Here is a 25,586-nt window from a genome sequence, read left to right on the forward strand (position 1 = left end):
GTTTCGTGTTTTGATCCTGGTTTGGTGGTTGAAAAGTGTGGTAAGAGTAATAGCCTGGTATTGCAGGGGTGCTCTCTGGAGCCTTAAACCAGGTCTCAGTTACTGCACAGATATCGATGTTCTCCATTTTTAGGAGTGCCTAGAGAGAGTGCATTTTGAGGTTTAGACTTCTAGCATTGAGTAGCATTACCTTCAGATTTTGCATGCTTGTACCTGTTATGGTGGTGGTTTTATCCTTTGAACTTTGCCTAAAAAAGGCACTATATGGGGTGGCAAGAGCCTTAGCCAGTAACCTGAATCCCAGGGGCGGCAGGTGCAGACCATCTCTGGCAAAGCATCGTGGTCTGTCGATCATGTCATCCCAGGCAGACAGATACCGGATCCCCTTTGAATAACACCAGAAGCTTAGCCAATTGTTGAAGTCAATCATTTTGTCCTTATATTGTGGTATCATTCTGGGCAAAGGCGGGATGCTACTCTGGGCTGGGGTCATACCTGCCTGGGCCACATGATCCGAGAGCTCTTTCATGTCTCTTTTCATGTAGTCCAGGGAGGTACGTCTCAAGTCATTCACTCCAAAATGGACAATGACAGAGTCATATTTGTACTTGTTGTGGAGTGACTTGAGTGCATGTGTTATGTGGCGGATCCTAGCACCTGACAGGCAGCTGACTGTAATTTTCTCCTTGTTCAGTCTGGAGAGTGGGACATCAGTGTGCCTGACTATACAGTCACCTATGACTAGTGTGTTATAACTAAATGTGTATGTCATAGTACTTTTCATGCTTTCAGATGTGCAGTGCACAAAGCCATATGTAGGAACCAAGCTTGATCAAGTGATAGACACATTCAGAAAATATGAGTCGACTAATGCAGGAATAGTCCTCAGGGCCCTCTTTCTACTGAGCAATGGTGCATTTGGAGACATCCTCTCATTCAGGATTGTCCATGCTAAGGAATGTACTGATGACAGGGCACAGAATATTAAATGTCATAACAGATGAGATGTTCTTTCCCCAGAGTTGTAACTGTATAAAGGCAGAATAATCTTTGCTAAAATGGAACCTCATAATGAGCTATTGTTTAGAACTGTATTTTGGAAACGTTCTTGCTGCAATTTATGGCATTTCTTTACTCCCGTATAATGGATACAGTTTGTGTTTCTGATAAGTACATTCTGCTTCCAGTGGGGTATGCAGCAGTAACAGTTAGAGCAAAACTCTAACTAAGGTTGGCGTTCCTATGAAAGATGCATTAAGGCATTTCCTTCTTACAGCAAATAAAAAGAATATTATTCAAGGTTCTTTCTGATACCCAGCAAGGAAGACAGCAAGAGGCTATTCTAGACCTTTCACATAAGTTTTTCAAAGTGAAGAAGTTCAGGATTGTCACTCTTCATTCCCTCCTTTCTCTCTTATGGAAAGGAGCTACTCTGGATTTGAGGAATGTTGGTTGGCAGGTTACAGTGTTCAAACCATTAAGGAGGTGTCTGATATTTCATGTGGGGGACCCAAAAGTCTCTTTTAGGGGTGTTCCTATCTGGGCTTGTCATGGTCATTTGCTCCTTGCACTAGAAGTAAAAATGTTCAGGCTGAAGGGCCTTCACATTTTCCTTTATCTCACTCATTGTTATTGACTTAATCTCATGAACATTTTGTGGAACACCTGAATGTGGTAATTCCCTTTTTCGAATCTTTAAGGCTGACTACAAATAAGAGAAATACAGACCTAGTCCCAGGCCACAAGGAAACTCTGGGTACAGTTTTAAACTTCATAAAGAAAAGAGAATTTCCAATGATGGCTTGAATTCAAAACATACAGTATTACTTTGCATTAACTCACTACTAATCTGGAAAAACTCTCCTGCAGGAACTTCTTGAAAGTTCAGACTATAATATATAACTGAACATTTTTAACTGCAGTGGTGTCTCAGGAACCTCTGGAATCAGGAGGAAGATGCCTTGAACAAAATTTTTCTTTTGACTCCTTCACTGACCAGTGAGATTCAGTGAAGGAGAGGGAGAGTACAGAAAGACTTAGGGCAAGCATTTCAAGGATGCCCATCTAGGTCAAGGGCTAATGACAGTTGCATTTGTCCATGACTGGGGAGTTCATATCAGTGTTTTTCTTTATGAACTTCATAGTTCATAGACAATGAAGTTCATAGATTAGTACTAGGCTAGCTGCCCTTTAGGGTTATTTTAAGCCTAGCCAATTACCCTATGTGAGAATCAAACCCTGAACTTTGTGTTCTTAAGGTAAACACCTTAACCATTATGCCAACCTCCTTTATTTTTTAACTGTAGGGAATGTGTTGTGTATAGACAAAATTTCATGGAAACCTAGAAGTGCAATTTTCTGTTTCTCTAGCTGTCAAGGACTTCAATATGGTCCTAAAACTAGAGATTCTCCAAACACTGTAAGGCAACATCGCAGTGGTCTGGTAGTTAAACAAACAAGGAGACACCCACTTTTATCAGTTGTACAGGATGGTTGTGGTGCTTTAGATGTTATTACTGACTCTGAGCTTGAAGTTAGCAATGATATACCTTCCAGACAAAAAAAATGATTTGGCAGACAAACAAAGTAGTCTGATTGTGATGGATGCTAAGGGCTACTAAGTCTCTATGTCTTTCCATTTGTCATATCAAGTTTTGGAGTCCCCAGGAGGGATCTGTTTGCAACTTCACAAAATGTTCAGCTGAAAAAAAGCTAGAATAAGAATTCAAGATGTGTTACACTAGCCATAGTTCAAACATTCAAAGCGCATTCTATACGCATTTCCTTCTTTAGCTCTCATTCTGAAAGTTCTGACTATTTATTTAATTTTACATTTGTTTACTGGGACTGATTATTTATTTATTTTATTTTACATTTGTTTACCAGGAAAGTCCAAATGGGACAGATCCCATTTTCAGCAGACCCCTGGAGAGAAATGCTCCAGACACATGTCTTTGGAACATGGGAGGAAACCCACACAAAGACAGGAAGGACATGCAGACTCCACACAGAAGGTGCCCCAGCCAAGAATCGAACCAGAGAACCTGTTGCTGTGAGAAAACAATACTAACCACTCTACTACTGTAGATAAATACAAAGCAACTGAGTATTAACACCATTTACACCTTGCCAATACCACACTCTAAGAGTGAACCTCTTCTCTTGAGAAGGACCAGGCATGTCAAGCCAGGGATGGATTTTTGAATACCTATCCAAAATTCAAACCCACTCAAACATAAGGAGGACATGCAGACTCTAGAAGGCACCCCAACCGAGCACTGAACCAGGGAACCTCTTACTGTGGGATTATAACACTATCCCTTGTGCCAAATCCAATTCCTGTTTGAAATTAGATAATGTATCAAATTGTTTAATTTGAGCTAACCATAGCCAGCAAATAACGGCAAATGCATGAACACACACACACACACACACACACACACACACACACACACACACACACACACACACACACACACACACACACACACACACACACACACACACACACACACACACACACACATACACACACCTTAATATATCCCCTTATCTAATCTTATTATAATCATAACTCACAAATATTCACATACATTCTCACCCCAGCCAATTACCATAAAAACAAGTACTCAAAAGCTCTGCTTTCAGTGAATACCACACTCAACAATTTTTCTCTCTTTAGCCACTCAACACACAGTTGAACTAATTGCTAATCAACAGGGTGTTCAAAAACATAGTTAAACACAGCAACCATTCATTTTATCAAATGCCATTTTCATTGAACCATAAATCATTGAAACAAATTCACTGAAAACTCATTTTAATAGAAGCACATTTTACTGAATCACAATTCATAAAAAACTGAAAACTATGGATAATCACTGCTGCTGTGTTTTAAGAACATAGGATCATAGGAATTGCAGAGCAAGTCATGTAAGTCTAGAAGACCTTTTTATACAGTGCCAGTGCCCACCCTCAGATTCTACCCCATCTCTAGCAGTTTGTGATTGCACTCCAGCAGTGCTTCAATGTGTGTGTGGTGCCTTCTCATTCCTCTGTGGTTGTAAGACTATGAAGATAGTATATTTCAGTAAGGATGGTTATTCAGTTTAAACATAGAAACTATTTTCCAGTTCTTACTACAATTCATAATTCATAAGTAATCTGTGGTGGTGGTGCTGCGGTAGCGTTGTTGCCTCACAGTAAGACATTGTCCTGTTCTATTCTCAGCTAGAGCATTTCTGTGTGGAGACATGCATGAATGGACGTACCTTCTTTGAAGGTTGTGCGTCAGGGCCAGCAACTCGGCACATAAAAATCTACTGCCAATAATTAGCGGACCGGAGTTCCGCTGTGGCGACCCCTAACCGGGAAAAGCCGAAAGATGCAACAACAACTACAATTCATAAGTAATTAATCTCTAGAGACCTCATGTAAACCTACATCTTTTAATACTGAACTAAAACAACTAATTAAAATACTGTTGCAATAAAATGAGAGAAAAACTAGAAGAAAACAATATGTATACACACCAAGATGGTCTGAACAGCGTGTTCTGTCAGGTGTCTCAAGGAAACATTAAACTGGTGTTCTCTATTACGTCAGACAAAATGACCAAATTATATCTCCTCCAGGAATTCATGAGCAATTATCTCTTTTAGACCTCATTAAAAGGAGCACACAATTTGCTTTCTGCCCTAATTTACAACTTTTAAAACTCAAAATCATGTTCAATAAAATAGTACCATGATATAATAAAAGAAAAACAAGAAAAAAATAAGTATATAAACCCAATTTAAATTTAATCACACAGCAGTGTCTTCTAGCATCCCACTTAAACATTTAAATTAGTTTTTCTTGTTATGTTAAACACAAATTAACAAGGAAAATAATTTCAATGTTTTTTGAAACAGCTACAAGAATAAGCATGCTGAATAAATGTTAACAATTAAGCTAATGCACAAAACATTTTACATTGTGAATGTCAGTTAAAACTGATGAGTTGACCAGATACATGTTCATCAGGGGGACTGTGTGTGTGGATAAATCTTCTCATGATTCAAAATGAAGTAGAAACAAGGGACAGCAGAAATACATTTTCAATATGCCATGTATTAATTGTTTACTAATGCTTATCTTTTCCTGACATTAGTGCAACAAGCTACAGACAGGTACAATGGATTTTCTCAGACAAGGGTTTGTCAAGCAAATTGTTTTTCATTATAATAGATGTATTCCGGAAATAAAGAAATATTTTAAACAATTCAACAGAATGTAATAGCCTGGATTATTGATTTTTTCTTGAATAAACAGACACACATAAACACAAACATACCTTTTACTTAGAAAAATCAACTCACAGCATTTACACTGTAAAATTATATACAAACCACTGAAAAAATATCTCACAGGAACTAATTTACTTTTCTGATTCACAACTAGGTAATTGACAAAGATGTGCAATCTTTCCTCTCTTATTTTTCTCAAGCATTACTAAAATGGACTATTTATATATGGTATGTGTTGGTTTTCCAGTCTGTGACTCTACAAAACAGACTAAATGTTGCTTTCCCAAATTGATGGTGAAATAACCAGCAAACTAGCAAAGCACCCCTGGTAATATGAGTTGGCGTTTGTTTATTTTTACACCTGTTGGCAATAATTGCATTATTTTTTTTGTCAGGTAACATTTTGAAACTAAGAAGAGCCCCACTTGTATGTATAGTAAAACTTCGGGGGTCCCATCCATCTCTACGTAATACAAAATAACATTATTCTGTGCTGAGCTTTACGTGTCCTATACAGATGTAGCTAGCATTTCATTTACCTGATATAAGACTACTCAGTTGCTGTCTTAATGCTATGACTGTCATTTCTTCAAGTGGAATTGTTAGAAGGAATCTAGATGCAGCTTTTCATGATGGTTAATGAGTATAATATGAACATATTTAGTGCGAGATCGCAGAACAACTTTCAAATGACTGCATGTGTTTGTAGATTAAATATTTTTTGTGCCAGAATTGTACTTCTTGTCATAAGTGTTTTTTTGTTTGTTTAATTTACAGTGAGTGAAAATGAAGTAACAATGAGCCTATACCCTAATAATTCAAATGTGTATACTGGAGGATCAGTGACATTTCGTTGCACGTGTACTAAAAGCACCCAAACAATGAACTGGTATAAGCAAGAAAACAACACTTTCAAAAAGTTTGCCGATACAATGCACAGTACAGATGAAAGGTTTAAAGTATTCTTACATGACAACAAGACAGCAACACTACAGATCACTAACCTTCAAAAGAATGACAGCAATAAATACTACTGCGGAATTATTTCACTTGACTCAAACCGGAAGACTAAAGAAAGTAATCACTTAATACTTAATGTAGAAGAAGGTATGTTTTGGGGAAATTTTTGAATTTATGGTCTAATCGGTTTAGACAGTTTACTAACTGTAATTTACTTTCCTTAAAATTAAGTTTGGTATCATTCACTGAAAATAGATTTAACAATAATCCTGCATTTCCATATTTAGGATGATAGAGAACATTGCTGAAGAGTATTAGCACCATATGTAGTGTGTTTTAAAATGATAAAGCCATACAGTGAGAGAATTTTATTTTATAAAAGTTGAAACCTTTTTACTAGTTATATAGCTAGGAAATCCATTTTAACCTAAGCAAAATTTGTTTTATAATCTGCAAAAGAAAAATCTTTTTGAAACTAACTTTTAACATTTATTATACAAGTCAAAGGGAGGAGGAGAGGCAAGTGTTTAGCAAAAATAGCTTATGGGAAATTCACTGGCAGCCACTAGAATCAAAGAAAAGACGAGAAACCAAAATCCCACTAAGCTACTTAGTTAAAGAAATAATTTATTAGAAATAAATAATAAAAAAAACAGAGGTAAACTTTTAGACAAAGAAACATGTCCTTCAGCTCTGCTACAAACAATACCAAATAGGTGATACACACTGTCCAGGATTCAGAAACAGGCCCAGTCACAAGTGATAAGGCTGCAGCTAAAATGGCCTTTTAGTGAGATCATGAAAGCCAGTGATTCAGAGAAACATTGACTAAAATGAGAAAATATCTCATTAATGTGCATGTCTCTGAATCACACAGGGATTACCACAAGAGCTAAGAGGCTCTTTTCTGCTGCTCTTGTTATAATGACTGCTGGCACCCTTTGCATACATTACAATTCATTCCCCCACACATATACTCACATCCAAACAGACGTGCATATACACAAACACACACACACACACACACACACACACACACACACACACACACACACACACACACACACACACACACACACACACACACACACACACACAGCACTTTACCTCTTATCTGTCCCTGAATTTACAAAACATCTCCAGTCTGTCACTGTACCTCATAAATCACAAATGATTACAGCCATTAATAATGCCAGATATTACAATTTCATTCTTATTATTATTAATCTGGATGCAAGTCCTGCTTCTCTGTTAACTTGTTTAGTGGATCACAGTAATATATAGAAAGACTCCCTGATGTTATCTAGTGGTCCTTCTCCCTGGCTTTGTTTGGAAGTCTTGAGCACAGTCTTTGGTAATCAGAAACTTGTACAGTCAGTAATTAATGCCAGCCATTAGGCCTTTATATCTCTGCATTCTTATTTGTAGCTTCTTGATGCAAAACTGGTTATTCAATTATTTTTTAAAGTGTTTTCTTTAATACCTCATGTTTCCTTGGTAACTAGTGTTCCTCTCCCCATATTACATACACTGCTCATTAGTTTAAAGGGAGCTGAGAGATATGGCAGCTCCCCACCCTCACTCACCTACAAACATACATGCAGAAGCACACACTCCCACCTTACATCATTCATAACTCTACATACATTCATATATGCAGCGACACACACACACACACACACACACACACACACACACACACACACACACACACACACACACACACACACACATATATGCACACACTCCAACACTACTTATCTGCTAAATTTCCCAGTATTTGCCTCTAATACAATCTCATCCATTGAAAGTAATGTGTAAATGTGAGCTTTTGGCCAAGTTAATTACCATGGATCACCATGGCTGCAATAAAAATTTGCACAGTGAAGTGGTTCTGTAAATTGCCGGGATGTATAAAGTACTTACCACAGCCATTTCTGGGGAAGAACACATGGTTAATTACTATATGTTGCATCCCCAGAATGTCTCATTTACATTTGCAGTGGGCAAGAGAAACAGCTGTTTGAGGTAAATCACTGTAGTAGGGCTGTCTGTGAATCAGAACTGGCTACCACCAGTGGTAAAAATGGGCTTTCCATTAGCAGTAATATTTCAAAATTTTGGACATTAATAAAACAGAACAATGATGGCATCATAAGTGGTGGACCAATATTGTAAACATCAGTTCATAGGTTCATAGGCGAGTACTAGGCTAATGGCCCTGAAGCCAACACAAGCCTTGCCCAAGAACATACCCAGACATTCTGTTGCTGAACATTAGTTCCCTGTACCCCTATTGAGCAAGGCTGTTAAAATGATCCCTGAGGTGAATTTCCTGTTAGCCATCCAGTCATCAAGATTTTTCTTGAAGAGAACTAGTGAGGTGCTCTGTTTGACATGAATGGGGAGTTTATTCCAGAGTATAGGTAGTCCTTGGGTTGGGAACCTGTCCCTCCAGTAGGTTCTGTTTATCGTGGTGATGAGGTTGAAGTCCTTGAACCATGTGGTGTGGAGGGATTGAGTCTTTTTCAGATGAAGCATGTTTAGTAACACTGGGTCCGACATGGCTTTGTATGCCAAGCAGAGATCGCCTCTGAGTAGGCAATATGAGACGGAGTATAGCTGCAATTTTTTGAGTCTGTCTGTGTAGGGCAAGTTTTTGAGTCCTAGGATCCTCTTTGTGAGGAATTTCTGTGTCCTCTCCAATTGTTACAGGTGTCTAGTGAGGTACATGCCAAATGGGGCATTGTACTCTATAATGGGTCTAATGAGGGATGAGTGGAGAGGGATTATGACCTCCTTCTTCCTGGATGAGAAGTCTTTTGTAATGAGGTGTGCCACATAGAAGGATTTCCTAACTACAGTGGCCACATGGTTGTCGAAGGAGAAGTTGCTATCCACTTGTGTCCCTAGATCTGTTATCACATCTTGGGAGTTGAAAAGGCTACTGTCAATGTGGTAGTTCTCAAAGGGGATGACAATGCACTTTTTGGCATTGAGCTTAAGACCATGGTTCCGGCACCAGTCGCTGGTGTCAAGGAGGCCTTTTTGTAGGATGCCGACATCTGCTTGAGAGTCAATAATGGCTCCTAGTTTGCAGTCATCTGGGAACTTGGTTAACCTGAGTCCTTTGGTTTTGGCCTGAAATTCAGAGAAGTATATACCAAACAGGAGAGGACCCATGACCGATCCTTATGGGATGCCACTTGTGACTGCTCCTTAGACAGATTTAGAGTCCACTACTTTCACCATGTGGGTTCTTTCCATGAACCAGTTGGCTACCCATCTTATGATGTAGGAGTTGATGCTTAGGTTGGTTAGTCTGTCAATGATCCCTGAGTGGGGGATAGTGTCGAAGGCCTTGGCCAGATCAAGATAGGCTGTATGGACTGCCTTGCCTTCATTGACCGCTCTGGTGACAGATTCAAATAAGTCTATCAGGATGAGCAGACATCATCTGCCCTTTACAAACCAAACTGTGAGGGATCCAGGGTTTGGAGGTTTCCTATATCCGTGTTTATGAGGTCTATAATGGTGCGGTCCATGGCCTTACAGATCAGGCTTGTCAGGCTGATGGGGTGGTAGTTTCCTGGGTCAGTAGTTGCTCCTCTTTTGTGGAGAGGAATGACTGTAGTGATGCATCATTTGGATGGGACGAAGCCTGAAGTGAGGCTGTGGTTGAACAGGGCACTCAGGTGAGGTGCCAGTTCCCTTTGTAATTTATGTAGCAAGCAGCCAGGTATGTTATCAGGTCCCATGGAGGCTGATTTTTTTTCTTTGGATAGTGCAGCATCTACCTGAGCAGCCATGATATTAGGGATTTGGCATTCCTTGGGTATTGGGATGGGCTATTTTGGGGTGAGGGGGTAAAGTTTTAACTGAACCTGTCTGCCAAGATGTTGGCAATATCTGTTGGTTCAGCATAAGTGGTGCTGTTGTGCAGTAGCTCAGAGCACCCCTGTGTATTGTTATGCAGGTTCCTGATGTAACTAAAGAATGCCTTGTGGTTATCTTTAGCACTTGTTGCAATTTTGTTTTCACAACTAGTTTTGGAGGCTTTAATAAGGGATCTCAGTTTTTTGCTGAGACTTACAAGAGAATTTTTCCAGTCTTGGGACTTAGCCCTTTTCTGCAACAGTTTTTTTCTTCTGTTGTAGAGTTTGTTAATGGCAGGGGACCACCAGATAGGTTTCCTCTTTTTGGAGGACATGACCTTGATTCTGTTAGGGATGGCCTGGTCCATGCACTTGTATAAATGTTCATACAGCGCCTTGGTGTATGATTCCACAGCCATACACCCTTTCCCTGTTTGCGTGGGTGATGAGAAGTTTGACACGTCTGTCTTTAGAAGCACAGAAATGGCTTTGGAAACATTTTTTGACTGTGGTTCCCTTCGTGGAGGGTGCGGGTGGGATTTGGATGTTGACTGTAATCAACTTATGGTCATATCTGACCAGGGAAGAGTTGATCACTGGTGTAGAGCACCAGTCCCCCATGTTAGTGATGACCAGATCAAGAATGTTTCTGCCTCTGATGGGGGTGAGAATGAGTTGATCCAGGATGTTGGAGTTAATGAATTCCAGAAAACATTGAACAAAAGAGTTGGAGCAGGAGTAGTTTTCCCAGCTAATGGAGGGGTAGTTAAAGTCCCCCAGCATAAGGGTATTAGGTTGTACCCTAATGCTTTCTAGAGTGTTCAGGAAAGTGGAATGGGAGTCTTGGGACATAGTGGGGGATCTATAGCAGGATACAACCTGGATTGCCGTTTCATCCAGTGTTAGTTGTACCTGAAGTATCTCTGATGCATTGTGTTGGGCAACCAGTCTGAAGGTGTGCTTTTCCTTTATGACGATGGATGTGCCACCTCCTTTGGGGCTTCAGTCCACACTTCCTTTGGGGCTTTGGTCAAGGTTTGGGGGTCGGAAGGTGTGATATACTGTGTAGCCTGATAGCTCTGGGGGTGCTCTCTGGAACCTTGAACCAGGTCTCAGTTACTGCACAGATGCAAAAAAAAAAAATCTACCTTCAGATTGGACAGTAAAAGCAAAATAATGGTATTGCAATACTTAATCACTACTATTGGCTTAGGCAACCTGTTCAGAAATGACTTTGGACAGGAACTGTGCAGAAGTAATACCAACAGGAGTTTGGTTGCAGGAAATGGCATGAAGGATAGCCCAGTGCTGTCTGATGATCTGTCTAGGAGCAGCTAGCATTTTATTCACTAATAAGATTTTTGGACAGTTTAAAGGACACAAATGTTCTCACAAATTAGTTGCACATTAATATTTCTTAAGTGCTTGCAATATAGATTTTCAGATCATCTGCCCACATAATTAAATGTTCTTAAGTGAGAAGCTACTTGATTACATGACAATACACAGGCTGCTCTCAGGGGCTCAACATAACTTCGGAAAGGGGTTTTAACATTTTCACTGCCATACATAGCATAACGTAGGCTATTTTGAACAAATATGATGAGAGGCCTGTTAGCTACTGGTGTATTGTTTATCTGAAAATAATTTTTGGAATGGTAGACCATTCTGTACTTTTATTACAGCTTAAAGACTGATGTTTTGCAGATGGTCCAGCAAGTGGAAGAATGATTGCATAATAACTTGTTCATTAAAAATAATAACTGTAGGCAATATCTCTTGAGTATCTTTACTTACTTTGAAGTTTCTTATATGAGTATCTTTAAGGCAGAGGTTCTAAAAGGGGTCCATTTTTGCCCCAGTACTCTTTGCTTTGTCAGTGGTATTGTAGGAGAGTCACACAGATTCCATGCCACATGCACTGATAATCTTCTCATTAGATGTGCATGGTCATTGGACTCGGTCCAGCACGTTGCACAGCCAGATTTCTTCAAACTCTGTGATAGATTAATGAATAAACACAATCAGCTACAATACTACTCAGAACTTGAAAAAGGCTTGTGAGGCATGGTATCGGAGTATCAGTGATTCTGACTGCATCTCTGTCAGCAGGTTGGCAACATCAAATACCTGGGTAATGGTTAAATGATAATCTATAATTTAAATTGCATGTGTTTATATATATATATATATATATATATATATATATATATATATATATATATATATATATATGGGTCTACTTTCATAGACCGAACGTACGAATCACCGACACACATTTTCCCCACCCCAAACAACCGACAACACATCACACCGACAACTCAACATACCGAACACCAAAACACCGACACAAAAAACGCCAAATACACATTGCACACAACAACATATCCACTAACCTTAACCTAAACCCTAACCCTAACGTCCGACACTACCGCACACTTACCCAACCCGCACCCTAACCCTAACTCACTTAACACACCCTAAACCCCAACACCGTCACTATCGCACACTCACCCTACCTGCACCCTAACCCTAACTCACTTAACACACCCTAAAACATTCAGCCCATCACTATCGCACACTCACTCCACCCGCATTCTAACCCTAACACACTTAACACTACCCTACACAGCTCTACGTCACTTCCACACACTTACCTCACCGGAACCCTTAGTCCGACACCACCGCACACTCACATTTTCCACACACTATCCTAAAATCCCTCAGTATCGTACACTTACCTGTCCGCTCCTCAATACTACATCTGTCACTTTCGCACACTTACCGTATCGCGCTCACACTCTGCCGTTGTCGGTCTCTCAGCCGTCGGGATATCGCGTTTTCGGTAACCTACCTGTTCGGTCGTTCCGTCTCGGTCTTCCGGGTGTCGGTAAAGTGGCGCTTCGGTCTATGAAAGTAGACCCATATATATATATATATATATATATTTATACACACACACACACACACACACACATATATATATATATATATATATATATATATATATATGGATTCACTTCAGAAGACTGACACCCAAAATTCAAAATCCTGAATCCCAAAAGACTGAAAACACACAGGATACAAACACTGACTATAGACAAGACAAAGCATATTATTGTCCAAGTATGAGCAGGGCGGCAAGCTCCGCTGCACCTTCCGTGTGCGGGGCTGTGCCCCCCATACTCCCTGCTACTTAAATATATCAACTACGAGATTACACTTCACAGAAAAAAATGGCGAACATACCATTACATGTTTCATGACTGCCTGTTGTAACCTTAGTAATGTTCCCTTCTAGCTTGCTATACTACAACATAACTCATGTTAGTGTAGTGAAGTACAATCTTGGAGTTGATATATTTAAGTAGCAGGGGGCATGGGGGGCACAGCCCCCCACATGGGTGGTGCAGGGTGGCTTGCCCCCCTGCTCATGCTTGGTGAAAAGTAATATGCTTTGTCTTGTCTTTCTTTCTCTGTGTGTCCTTGTACTGGAATATATTCAGTATTTGTATCCTTTGTGTTTTCAGTCTTTTGAGATTCAGGATTTAGAATTTTCAGGATTTTGAGTTTTCAGGATTTTGGGTGTCAATCTTATGGGATTCGAGATTGTGGGTTTTCAGTCTTCTGAAGTGAATCCATATATATATATATATATATATATATATATATATATATATATATATATATATATGGTTTACTATTACAATGTCAAAGTGAAAGTGCACGCATATGAAAAATCTGAACTACAGATGTTCGAATGTTTCTTATGTTTGCAATCTCAATGTTCTAGCATATATATCAGTGAATGCACTGTGCATTCACTAATATAAATGCGAAGAACTACACAGAGATTGTGGTACAGTGCGGTTAGGGAAATTCATCCCTTTCCCCACTGTATTACGATCTCTGAGTTGTAATATATAGTTAGTGGGGGTATGGGGGTGCAGGGGGGCTTGCCCCTGCAAAAATGGGATGTTCCTTGCAGGAGTCTGGTACTTCTAGGTAAGGATGGAATCATGGATAATTGCCATAAAATGACGAATTCTACATTTTTACAATTATCCATGATTTTCGACATTCTAACCTTCCGGGTTTATGACTTTTCGGCATTAGCTTTCAGTTTTTAGTTATGTTTTTCTTTTGATTTTTGATTATTTAATAGTAAACCATATATATATATATATATATATATATATATATATATATATATATATAGTTTTAATTAAAGTCATGAGACAACTGAAGATTAGTTACAAACTAGCCAACTTCCTCACACATTATGCAAAACAGGTGATTATAAGAAATGCCCTGATAACTAGGGTGAATATGATGCTCTTTTTATTGCACTTAACACTTTCTAAAACATGCCTGGTTGAAAATCACATTATGTTAAATATAATATTTCATCTCTATAGCAGAAGGTCATTTGATTTTCAGTAATGCTAGGGATGTGCTTCTGTTATATGTTACACCCTTTACACAATTGCACTTTGAACAATGTTTATCACCTGCCATGAAAATGATGATTTCCATCCCTCATTATCCGTTAGGATCCAGAGAGCATGAAGCACTAAAAGATCACCTCTCAGCCAACAATTCTTACAACTACAGTGATATTGTTACACTGTAATCAGAAAACAGTGATTTTAAAGTTTATGATCTATTCATATAATCTCTTATCTTGTGAAAACAAGGATATTCAGATTTTTTGTGGTATTCGAGTATTCCTTTGCATTTGAGGAATTTTGGATGAAAAATGTTTGTTTCACACTTAACAATGTACAAGGAATGTTGAGCTAGTTCTTTGATTGTTTTGCTGTTGTTGCAACTTGTTATAATTGCTTGATCAATGCAACTCTCTTACTGCTACATTTTATAACCAAGAGAACGTTTTTCTTCATTCTTGGGTCAGCTGAGTAGGTGGCATGTACAACAAAGTCCCTATAAAATGCTGGATATATTACTCCTGGTCTTCTATTTTCAAACATTGTTAATTGTGAGGTATTTTTCTTGTCATTGTACAATTCAATTTAAAGCACAACTAAGGTACAGTATATCTTGATTATTCATTATTATTTGAATATGTTCTCAAAATACCATCTAGCTAAAATATATTTAATTTTATACTTCTTTGAAATGAGTGCTCTTGCTTTACAATTGGCTCAGTACTTGAGGCTGTTTCATTTAGATTGCTTTTCTAATTTTGCACTCCATACACTTGGTTCTCAACTCTTTCCTCAACCTAAACCCAACTAAACTGTTTAATCTTATCACCATCTCAAGCTTAAACCCATCTCCAATACTAATGTTGTTGACTTTTCCAAGTATTATTGGAAAAGAATTTGATCAACCAGTATTTTCAGTCAAGGTAGCATTCCCACAAACTAAATGCTTTTGACCAGACTATCTAAAAATTATCTTGTTACTCATATATGTTTCTAAAATAAAAAATGCAATATTATTTATTTTGTCTTCAACCTGCAATTTGAATCAGAAGTCTCTCAGTTCTGTGAGTTTCATTGTAAAGCAATTATTAGACATGTTTTCATTAGCATTGTGAAGACTGGGGGAAGATGGGTGAAGGCTGCCAGCCTAGTCAAATAGAATTTGATACATAATTATATCATTTGTAAATATAAATGTAAAAGTACAGCCATATTTCTTAAATGAAAAAAAACACTGGAAAATGTGAACTTCAAGATTGTAGCAACATTGCCATCTGCTGTAAGGAAAACTAAGCCAAGCATTTCATCTGTTCTTTTGAAGTTAAAAGTATGTCTTGTATACCCTTTTGATCTAAATAGTGGTGCCGAAGAGGCTGGCTGAACACATTATTTCTATTGTTTTAACTTAAGGAATAATTACTAGAGTGCACATATGAAATGTCTTTTATTGATGTAGTTTCCTGAGCAGGTGTTAGATTGTTAAATAATGTAGCCTTTTTGCCTGGGAACTCCAGATTAGGTGTCAAAATGATGTAATGTGTATACTGGGAAAACCTAAGTGTCAAAATGATGTAATCTGGGAGGACCCAGCAGAAATGTTTGAGTGATTTTAAAAACTATTGTTGAGAGAGAGAGAGAGAGAGACTGTAAGCATTTTGATCTTGACATCCAACTCTCAGCACTGCCTTATGCTCTCTTTATGTACGTAGTATCTTAGAAGCATGTTTTCTTGTAGTAATAGGTAGGAACGTAGAAGAAAATTAGAGAAGTGTTTTTCTGTTATATCAGAACTTTCCTACTGCATTGTTTTAAGTTTCTGTGTGATCTCTGAACTCTTAGATATCACTGTGGTGTAGTAGTATTGTCTTGTGTTTTTAATTATTTATTATTAAATATTTTAAAACCTTTTACCTGTGGCTGGTTTGCGTAGAGATAAGTAAGCTCTAGAGTACATTGGATATTTATAAAGTTTATTGTACAAGGCTACTCTAATAAGCCTTAGCCTGATTAGTAGCTGATAAGTATTAGCTGGTGGTGGCAATAATTACTACCGTATAGTCTGGGTAAAGGGCACAGCTGGAGAATCTGTGTCAGTCCTTTTCCCAGGAGTGTCTGCGAAGTTGCATAAATACTTATCTCAAAGTGTGTGTGGTGTGTCAGCTACCTGGGCAGGAACACAAAGCACTGGTGGGACAGAGAGGGTACTGGAGGTTAGCTTGCTAGCTAGGCTGAGCTCTGGACCCTACAGCTGTGCCAGTGGGGAGTCTTATTGGGGACCTGGGGAGCAAGGGAACAACTAGCCCCAGACTGACTCTGATTTCTGTGTGCACTTAAGGGAAATTGTACTTTACTGTGTGTATTTGTTATCCTTTTCTCGTATATGAGATGCCCTCAATGGTGTTAGTGGTGAGAATTGAGGCTCCTTGATTGCTGGGCCAAGGCACGGCTGTCACAAGTATTTATTAATATTTTTCATTTGTTTTTAATGCCACTGTCCCATATTTGTGTGAAGATCAAGAATTCAAATCTAGATGGCAGAGCTGCAGAATTAAGATACTAAAATGGACAGAACCTGGAAACAGAGTAAAACATGGATTCCAACCAATACATTTAGTGTGACTTTTATAAGCCCAACAACTGATTTGTACAAAAAAAAAGACAGTCAGCTGAACTGAAGCACATATCTCAGTGCATATCAATGACCTTCCATTAAGTATTTTTTTTATAATAAAACCAAAAACTAGAGTGTCTCCAGTAATGGTCATGTACAACCAGATAATTACTGCTAATGACTAAGGCACATGCTGAGCTCTTAACAAGCTGTTTACCGTGAAGTTTAAATTCTTTCACCTCTGTTTGCCTAATGTGTGACTTTGAGTGAATCATTAAACTACATAGTGCTTCTAGATCACCCCTGAAAAGGGACTTGTGTCCAGTGTTTTTTTTCAATGAAAATGAATAGAATAACAAAATAAAATATAAAAGGGAATACGTGATAAGCTATATGATTAGAGACAACTTCTTTAAGAGTTTTATGGTGAATTAAATTTTTTTTACAATAAAAAAGCAGGTTAAATGTATGATCAGAAATCTATTTCAATCTAGTGAATGCTTCTGCTTTGCATAAAAATGAAGGTAGCCATTAGTTTAGAACATCAAGATTGTTAAGCACGTTTCTTTATCAGTTTAACTCAGATATGATACCTTTTTTTCAGGAGTATCACTATGTGTAAACATTATCAGAACTTTTACTCTCTCCACTATAAAACATTGATCAGTTATTGTAAGTAGAGGGACCAATGGCAAAATAACACAAACATGCTGTCTATGACAGAACTGAAAAATTCTGTGCGAATTCTTAAAAATATATTAAAGGGTGACCAGTACATGTATTTAATAGGTTAAAGTCATAAGGCTTTTATGTTTCAGTATCTGTGTACTGTAACACCAGGAAATAAAATAAAAAATAATGCTTATCAGTGAATGATGCACAGATCTACAATTTATTATTCATTGTTGAAATAAACAATAGACTAAGAAAATATAAAAAGGCTTGACACAAAGTTATATGAGCATATGTATTCAGAGTGATATGGAAGTGATATTGGAACTTTAAGAAGCAGCAACTTAATTAGTAAGCAAATGATGTTAATTAAATGGAAATGCATATATCCAACACTTGAACTTGTACAAAATGGAGAAATGCTAAGATGACTTCATCTCATTCCTCAATTTGTGGAATTGGAATATATTAAAAACACTTTCCCTAGATGATGCAATATCCTACTTTCAACAACACTTTCCTTAATATCCTAAATAAAATGGCCCAACTTAAACTAAAAAGAGTTAAAAGTCAGTCACAATACCATGGCTAACAAAATGGTTGCTTAAACAGAGAGACAAGCAATAACAAATACGGCAGACTAATAACACATGTGAATCTTCTCAAATATTTAGGTAACTTAGGAACCTATCAAAAAAATGGTCAAAAAGGCTTACTACTTAAACTGACAAAACAAATATCAAAACAACTCAAAATTATTTTTGCCCTCTATTAAAAAAGCTTCCTCCATCTGACCTAAACTCCTCTCTCACACCTACAACCATTAATATCAATAATGCCTTAGCAAAGCAATTCAACTCATACTTTATAAACTCCGTTCTTACATTAAGCAAAGACAAGACACGGGCTTTTCCCATCACTCTAACCCCTGAGAATAATCATTTCCACACTTTCGCCTTTCAAACTGTCTAAACCACCTCCATAAAAAAAAAAAAAAAAAAAACTATTACAAAACTTAAAAACAGCTACCCAGGCTTACCTGGGTGCATACAGCTTACCTGCTGAGTATCTAAAGCTACCTGCAGATGATCTGGACATCCCTATCACTATACTAAGAAATCACTCTGTAACAGAAAGTCATGTCCCTGATATATGGAAAATATCATATATCATTCCATTGCACAAAGGAGGCAACTCCATCAAATTTTCAAATTACAGACCCATGGCAATTCTATCCCCACTGTCCAAAATCCTAAAAACTGTATTCACACCCAGCTCATTAATCATCTTACAAACAATAATCTTCTATCCAAAAGAGAATACTATTTCCATCCTAGTCACAGTACTGCAACTGTTCTACTTAGATTCACCAGTGCCATCAACTATAATAAAAATGACAGTAACCTAATTTCCTCTGTTTTTATTGACCTCTCAAAAGCATTTGAATACTGTTTCCCATCAAAAACTCCTCCTTGAACATTGTTCCCTCCATCACAACACTGTCTTGGTGTCACAGCTATCTAACAAATAGACAACAAGCTGTTAAATGGCAACAAGATATTTAATCTTTCCTACCAGTCACTACAGGAGTGTCACAAGGCACTATCCTTGGGCCACTCCTTTTCAACATTTTCACTAAGAAACTCCACAAAGCAACCAGCCTTGCTACCATTGTACAATATGCAGATGACACTACACTCATCTGTACCACAAAAGCCCTCTCCAAACTGTAAGCCATCACACACCTCTCCTTCTCTGACATAGAATCCCGGTTAGCAAACTTACATCCACTCCTAAATCCAAACAAAAGCAAAATAATGCTCTTCACTCCCTAAAAATAAGCAGAGCAAAAAGCTTACTTTTATATCCATTCAGTCAACCACAGTCCCTCAAACAAAACCATTGGATATCTTGATAGATGATAAACCAAAATTTGACCAGCACCTGTTCCAAGTCATCAAAAATAAATAAATAAAAGGAAAAACTCACATGAATCTAGGATGCCTTTACAGATTCAAACCATATTGCACCAACTTTACCAGACATTCTCTAGCAGGAGCCTAGTTAGCCCCATGTTTTTGTCTTCTGTATACTGTGCCAATACTTACTAACCTGAATAACACTAATAAGCTAAAACTAGAGCTATGGTGCCATAAAATAGATAAATTTGCCACAAATATGCCATAAAAAACTCACCACTGCACTGTAAACTAAACTGGCTAGAGCTATCACATTACTTATCATACGTCTAAATAGTCACCGCCTATAAACTCATTTATATACCAGATTAATGGCCTGCTCTCCACAACATACTAAACATTACTCCTACACCACATACCCAAAATCTACTAAGAAATTCCCCATGCATATACTAAATCCAATAATAAGCCAGGAGACTCCTAAACTATGGAACATGATCCCTCTCAAGCTGGAAAAGCTAACAAACTAACAACTTCCAAAATCCAACTCAAAAACCCCTAAACAACAATCAGCATTGTTCATGTTCAACTGCTGGCTAAAGCTGCCTACAGCAATTGTCATAGTTACAGCCCTCTCACCTTAGAACGTACCGACTTTTACAGTTATTACTCCCATCCCCGCTCTCCTATCACACCACTTTCAGTCTATGTCACCTTATTAACAATCTTTCATTACCTCTCCCACTTAAGAGCTATCTTCTTACAGTCTTTGCTTTCTATAATACTTATCTCCCTCAGTTTTTTATTTATACATTCATAAGTTTATAGATAAGAATTATGCTAGCTGCCCTTGTGGGGCATTTAAAGCCTACTAGTTTCCATGTTTTGCTCAAAATAACCTATCTCATTTGGTTATAGATTGGCCTTACCTATCCAATAGTCAATAATTATATATTACACCTAGTGAGAATAACTGGAATAATATCATAGATAATTTGAGGGGACCCATGCATGGGATAAAGCATTTAGGTGCTGCTTATGTCCATTAGTAGTACAGGGGGCAGTTCTGAAGTAGATGTTCTATTCCCTATCCATAGATCTAAGTTGCACCTGAATATGGACAGTGATACACTTTGTTTTATATGGATGGGAAGTCTGTTCCAGAGCAGTAGTATCCTCTGTGAGATATACCTGGCCCTCCAAACCATTCTGTTCTTGTTGCAGAAAAGGTTTAGATCCCTACTCCATGTATTTCTGATGTAATTTGACTTGCTTATGTGCAGTAAATCCATTAGTAATGGGTTGAAGGATGCTTTCTATGCCATAGGTCACCTCTTACCAGTCTGTTGGATACAGAGTATAATGGCAGGGCTTTGAATCAGTCCATGTAGGACAGGTTGTTTAGGCCTTGCATCCTTTTAGTATGGTATCTCTCTGGACATTCCAGTTGTTGCATGTGTCTGGATAGATACTTGCCAAAAGGGGACATTATATTCAATGATTGGCCTAATGATGGCTGAATAAATGAGGACAATGTCATCCATAGAGCTAGACACAATCTTTCTTGTTTATAAGCTGTGTAGTATAGAGGGACTTTCTTACAACAATGGACACATGTTGGTGAAAAGTTAGGTCAATGTCCACATATGTTTCCAAATCTTGAACAACTAGGTCAACTCTTAGGAGAGTCATTGTGGTAGTTCCCTGGGGTAGATGACTTCCCTTAAATATACAATATTGCAGTTTAATTTATGTCTGTAAAAACAAAAAAATCTGCTGAAACAATTTAATTCCTCTGTCATATATAATCTATTGTGGAAATCTATCTACATTCTAAGCATTGCATTTAAATGTGTGTTTTTCTAATACTTAATACCCGTATCCTCATATGCAGAATCTGTGGAGATTTTCTCCCTGGGAAATGGGTACTGCCCAGTTGAACTAACTATCCCAATCAACAAAAGCAATAAATAAAATAAAGAAAATAAATAAATAATTGCGCCTATCATAAAGTATTGCGTTTTAATACTTACCGGAACTGAAGCCTGGAAAGTCTGGAAGGCAGACATATAATTATGTGACATTTCTCCTGACAGAAATCGGTTATGACAATATGCCTTTGTGCAGTACAAGTTTGGCAAAAGCATTATGTTTTTCATCATGTTATATTAGAGACGCTGTGAGCTGCATCACTGGCTAAAGAAACGCAACAGCTGTTTTCTTCCTGTTTTTTTTTTTTTTTCTCTGTGTGCTGATTGAGAACAGCAACAAAAATCTGTCAAAAAGATCCACATCATCTGTAAATGCAACAATATTGTAAGACTACCAGACCACCACATAGAAGTCTGTTGCTGAAAATAATTAGAGGGTGACATGCTGGGCTCACAAATATAATGCAACTTTTGAACTTTAAATTAGATTTAGTTTACATGTAAACTTGAAGTATTGTATTAGTAATAAATTAATTAGCATTAGTATTAATTCATTATTAGCTGGGCAACTAAGTGTCATATTATAAAAAACACATACTACTTCAGGCAACTGTTTGTGTTACTGAAAATAAGTAAGTATGCAGACCATAAATACAGACCAACAATGTCGGAAATTGCTTCTGCAGTGGACAGGCAGTATGTTTTTGTGACATACTTGTGTTAAAAGGTACAGCAGGATAGTTTACGTATGCATGATATCTAGAGGATCTACAAATGAATTTATTCAATATCTCTAGTATAAAGATATTTTATCCTAATGGACTATAATAGAAATAAACAAGCAATCATTCTCACCAACACAGGATATAATGGCATATAATAATGGCTTCACCAGCCACATTTGCATAGTTCCTGACAGAATGCCCAGGTCATGATTGAAGTTAACCTGATTGCTACCTCCTCTGCCTCACAAATTGCTTTAGAACCATATAACTCATTTTTAATACTTCCTTGAATTTCAGCACAACTCATTGTTTGTTTGTGTCTTTCAGCTTTTCCCGGTTAGAGGTCGCCACAGCGGAACTCCGGTCTGCTAATGATTGGTAGTTGATTTTTACGTGCCGAGTTACCAGCCCTGACGCACAACCTTCAACGAAGGTACGCCCATTCATGCATGTCTCCACGCAGAAGACGCTCTAGCTGAGAATCAAACCGGACAGCGTCGTACTATGAGGCGACAACGCTACCGCAGCACCACCACCACAGATTAATTTCAGCACAACTCATAATTTCATGAATTCCACTGAAAAGTCACACGTCTTTCACCCTCGCTGTGAAACATTATGCCTATTCATGCCTCTGATGCCCCATTCATAAATGATGTTGTCTTTTTCTCAAGCATCTATTACTCATGGCTGCTTGCACTAAGCATCCTGAGCTATTCTGTTAGAATCCCTTGTCCACTAAGCAGTGATAATGCTAACAAACTGCCAAAGGATATCATAGGGGTTCTATGAGTAGAAAATTCCAGGGACTAACATCAATGGGAGTCTGAGACTCTGAGTCTTCTTTTTATATACTTAAATATGTTTATATGTATATATGTATGCATGTATGTATATATATATATATATGTACATGCATATGCATGCACTCAGAATTAGTTTCATGATGAGGGATGAATCATGGATTGAGGAACCAAGTTCCCTATCACTTCTTAGCTTGAATAGTATCAGATCCATTTTGCCATTAAAGTCATTTTCTGATTATCCAGCTGTGGTCACTGTTTTGTTTTCTTTTTACTATTTTATTTTTAAGTAACACATTTCATTTCTACTGCATTGATTTAGATGGGAAGTGTCATTTATGATGGACTGCATGAGTATTTTTGTCTGTGCAGTATGTGAAATAACACTGAAGGCAATGAGAAATATGATTTGTATTTACATATTTTTGTTTTGTTTTCCTTTTTTGTGTAGGTTTAGTTTTAGGGACTTGTTTTAGGTATGCAAAGGTATTTCAGGACTGCATCTGTGCTTTAAGTGCATTGTGTGAACTTTTACTTAGGTCTTAATGACTAGCATAAGTAGTATGCTAGGTTTAGGAGGACTTTTTGAGGCTTTGTTAATGTATCATAGATGTAAATGAACATGATGATATACCAAGAATAGTGTGATAATGTTTTTATGACATGACAACAACAAAGGAAAAATATTTACTTGGTAAACAAGATACGAGTTTCTATCACACCCTTTATCTAAAGTATGCCATTAAGATAAATCAATCAGTACTTCTTAAGATTTTTATTTATGCTAAAAGGAGAGCTGTACAAACTCTCCCATGAGTGGACATGGGTAGTAATGACCCTTTGTTTTACTCCAAGAGAAAGAAGTAGGTTTGCCTGATGCCTTTGTAACCTCTGATAGGTCTATGGGTCCTGAAAGTAAATTAAGAGGGAGACAGAGAGACAGGAAATGCAATACATTATATAGGAGTGTGCTCGCTGTGTATGTCTGACATCAATGAACCTAACTTCCTGCAAGACAGGACATTGATCTGCCACCACAGGATGGTGGCTTTAGCTCCAGTCTGTCCTACACTCATTTCTCCAAAATGTGAGTGACCACAAGGCTATGCCTTCTGAGAACTCAGAACTGCCTGGGGAAACGATGTGTCTATGATTATGAAAGTGGTTGCCATGGTACACAGATTAAACAAGGGTGAGGGGTATAGTGTTTAAACTGAGAGTGGAGTAGATGGCTGATGAATGGGGACCATAAATTAAAAGCTGGACATAGATGGCTGAAGAATGGGGACCATAAAGTAAAAGCAGCAAGGCACACTGCTCATGTTTGCATTGAGCACGTTCTGTCCCTCTACCCACACACAGGATTCGATGGTAAAAGCATTCATTCCTAACCATAGCAGTGGACAGAACTAAAGGCATTTTCATCACTGATATCTGTGTACTCATTTTGTTATACATACTACCAAAAGTCTAGCCTTAATTTCATATTATAAGCAATGGGTCTGTAACTAAAGTTTGATACATTACCAATCAACACAAAAATAAGACCAATAAGTAGAAACGTAAAAGTGAAACAGCAGCTATCAAAACTTACTGCTTCACTGTTAAAGCATTTTTGTCCCCTTACACACCCTCATGGGGGTTTATGCCTCCTATGCCATTCACTACTTAAATATGCTGTTAGACAGCTGTATCGCAAAGAAAAGCAAATTCTCTGAGATACTGCAATCTTGATCTTAAACAAAAAAAAGATGAAAGTTTCACATTTGTGATCACAAATTAAAGTGACAAATCATAAATGATTCACAGTTAAACCCAGAATCCAAAAAATATAAGCTCCATCCCCAGTGATGAGCCATTAAATTGTGCTGTAAGAAACATATGAATACTTGAAATATTCCCTTTTCTCCGAGGTATGGCTTTCTTGGAATTAGTATATATATGTTTGCGGGGGTATGGGGGATTGTCAAGCTGAAGTAAAATGAAACAATGCTGAAACTGAAAGAATTTTATGAGAAATAATAAAGCAACAAATTAATCAGTCACTATTTGTGTATTCAACACTACATTTTACAACTAGCCAAATACTATTACAAACAAATTCCAGATTTACTTGAGAGTTTTACTCAACATTATTCAGAAATTAACATTTGATAAGACATTAGTATTGACTTTTTAATTACGTTTTAATTAGGTAATGACAGATTACCAGAATGGCCGAATCCACTAAAAATGGATCAATGGTTCAGTCGGACTTTTCTAGTTATTAAAGGACAAATAAATTCTTGAAAGAAGACATATGTCAGAAGAGTATGCAGAATAGAAAAAAATGGCAACTTGTCACCAGAATTAAA

At 37.7% G+C, this 25,586-nt stretch overlaps 1 protein-coding gene across 1 annotated transcript in view; it reads left to right on the forward strand.

Annotated features, from left to right (window-relative positions):
* Positions 1-25,586, forward strand: part of PDCD1 (programmed cell death 1) — a 128,760-nt gene that overhangs the window by 59,613 nt on the left and 43,561 nt on the right. The window contains exon 2 of the mRNA XM_044070906.1: positions 6,066-6,395. Coding sequence (XP_043926841.1) covers positions 6,066-6,395 — 330 coding nt within the window. The remainder of the gene's footprint in view (positions 1-6,065; positions 6,396-25,586) is intronic.

The sequence above is a fragment of the Protopterus annectens genome, chromosome 4.part1 (genome assembly GCF_019279795.1).
Source record: "Protopterus annectens isolate FY-2018-M chromosome 4.part1, PAN1.0, whole genome shotgun sequence".
Lineage (NCBI taxonomy): Eukaryota > Metazoa > Chordata > Ceratodontiformes > Protopteridae > Protopterus > Protopterus annectens.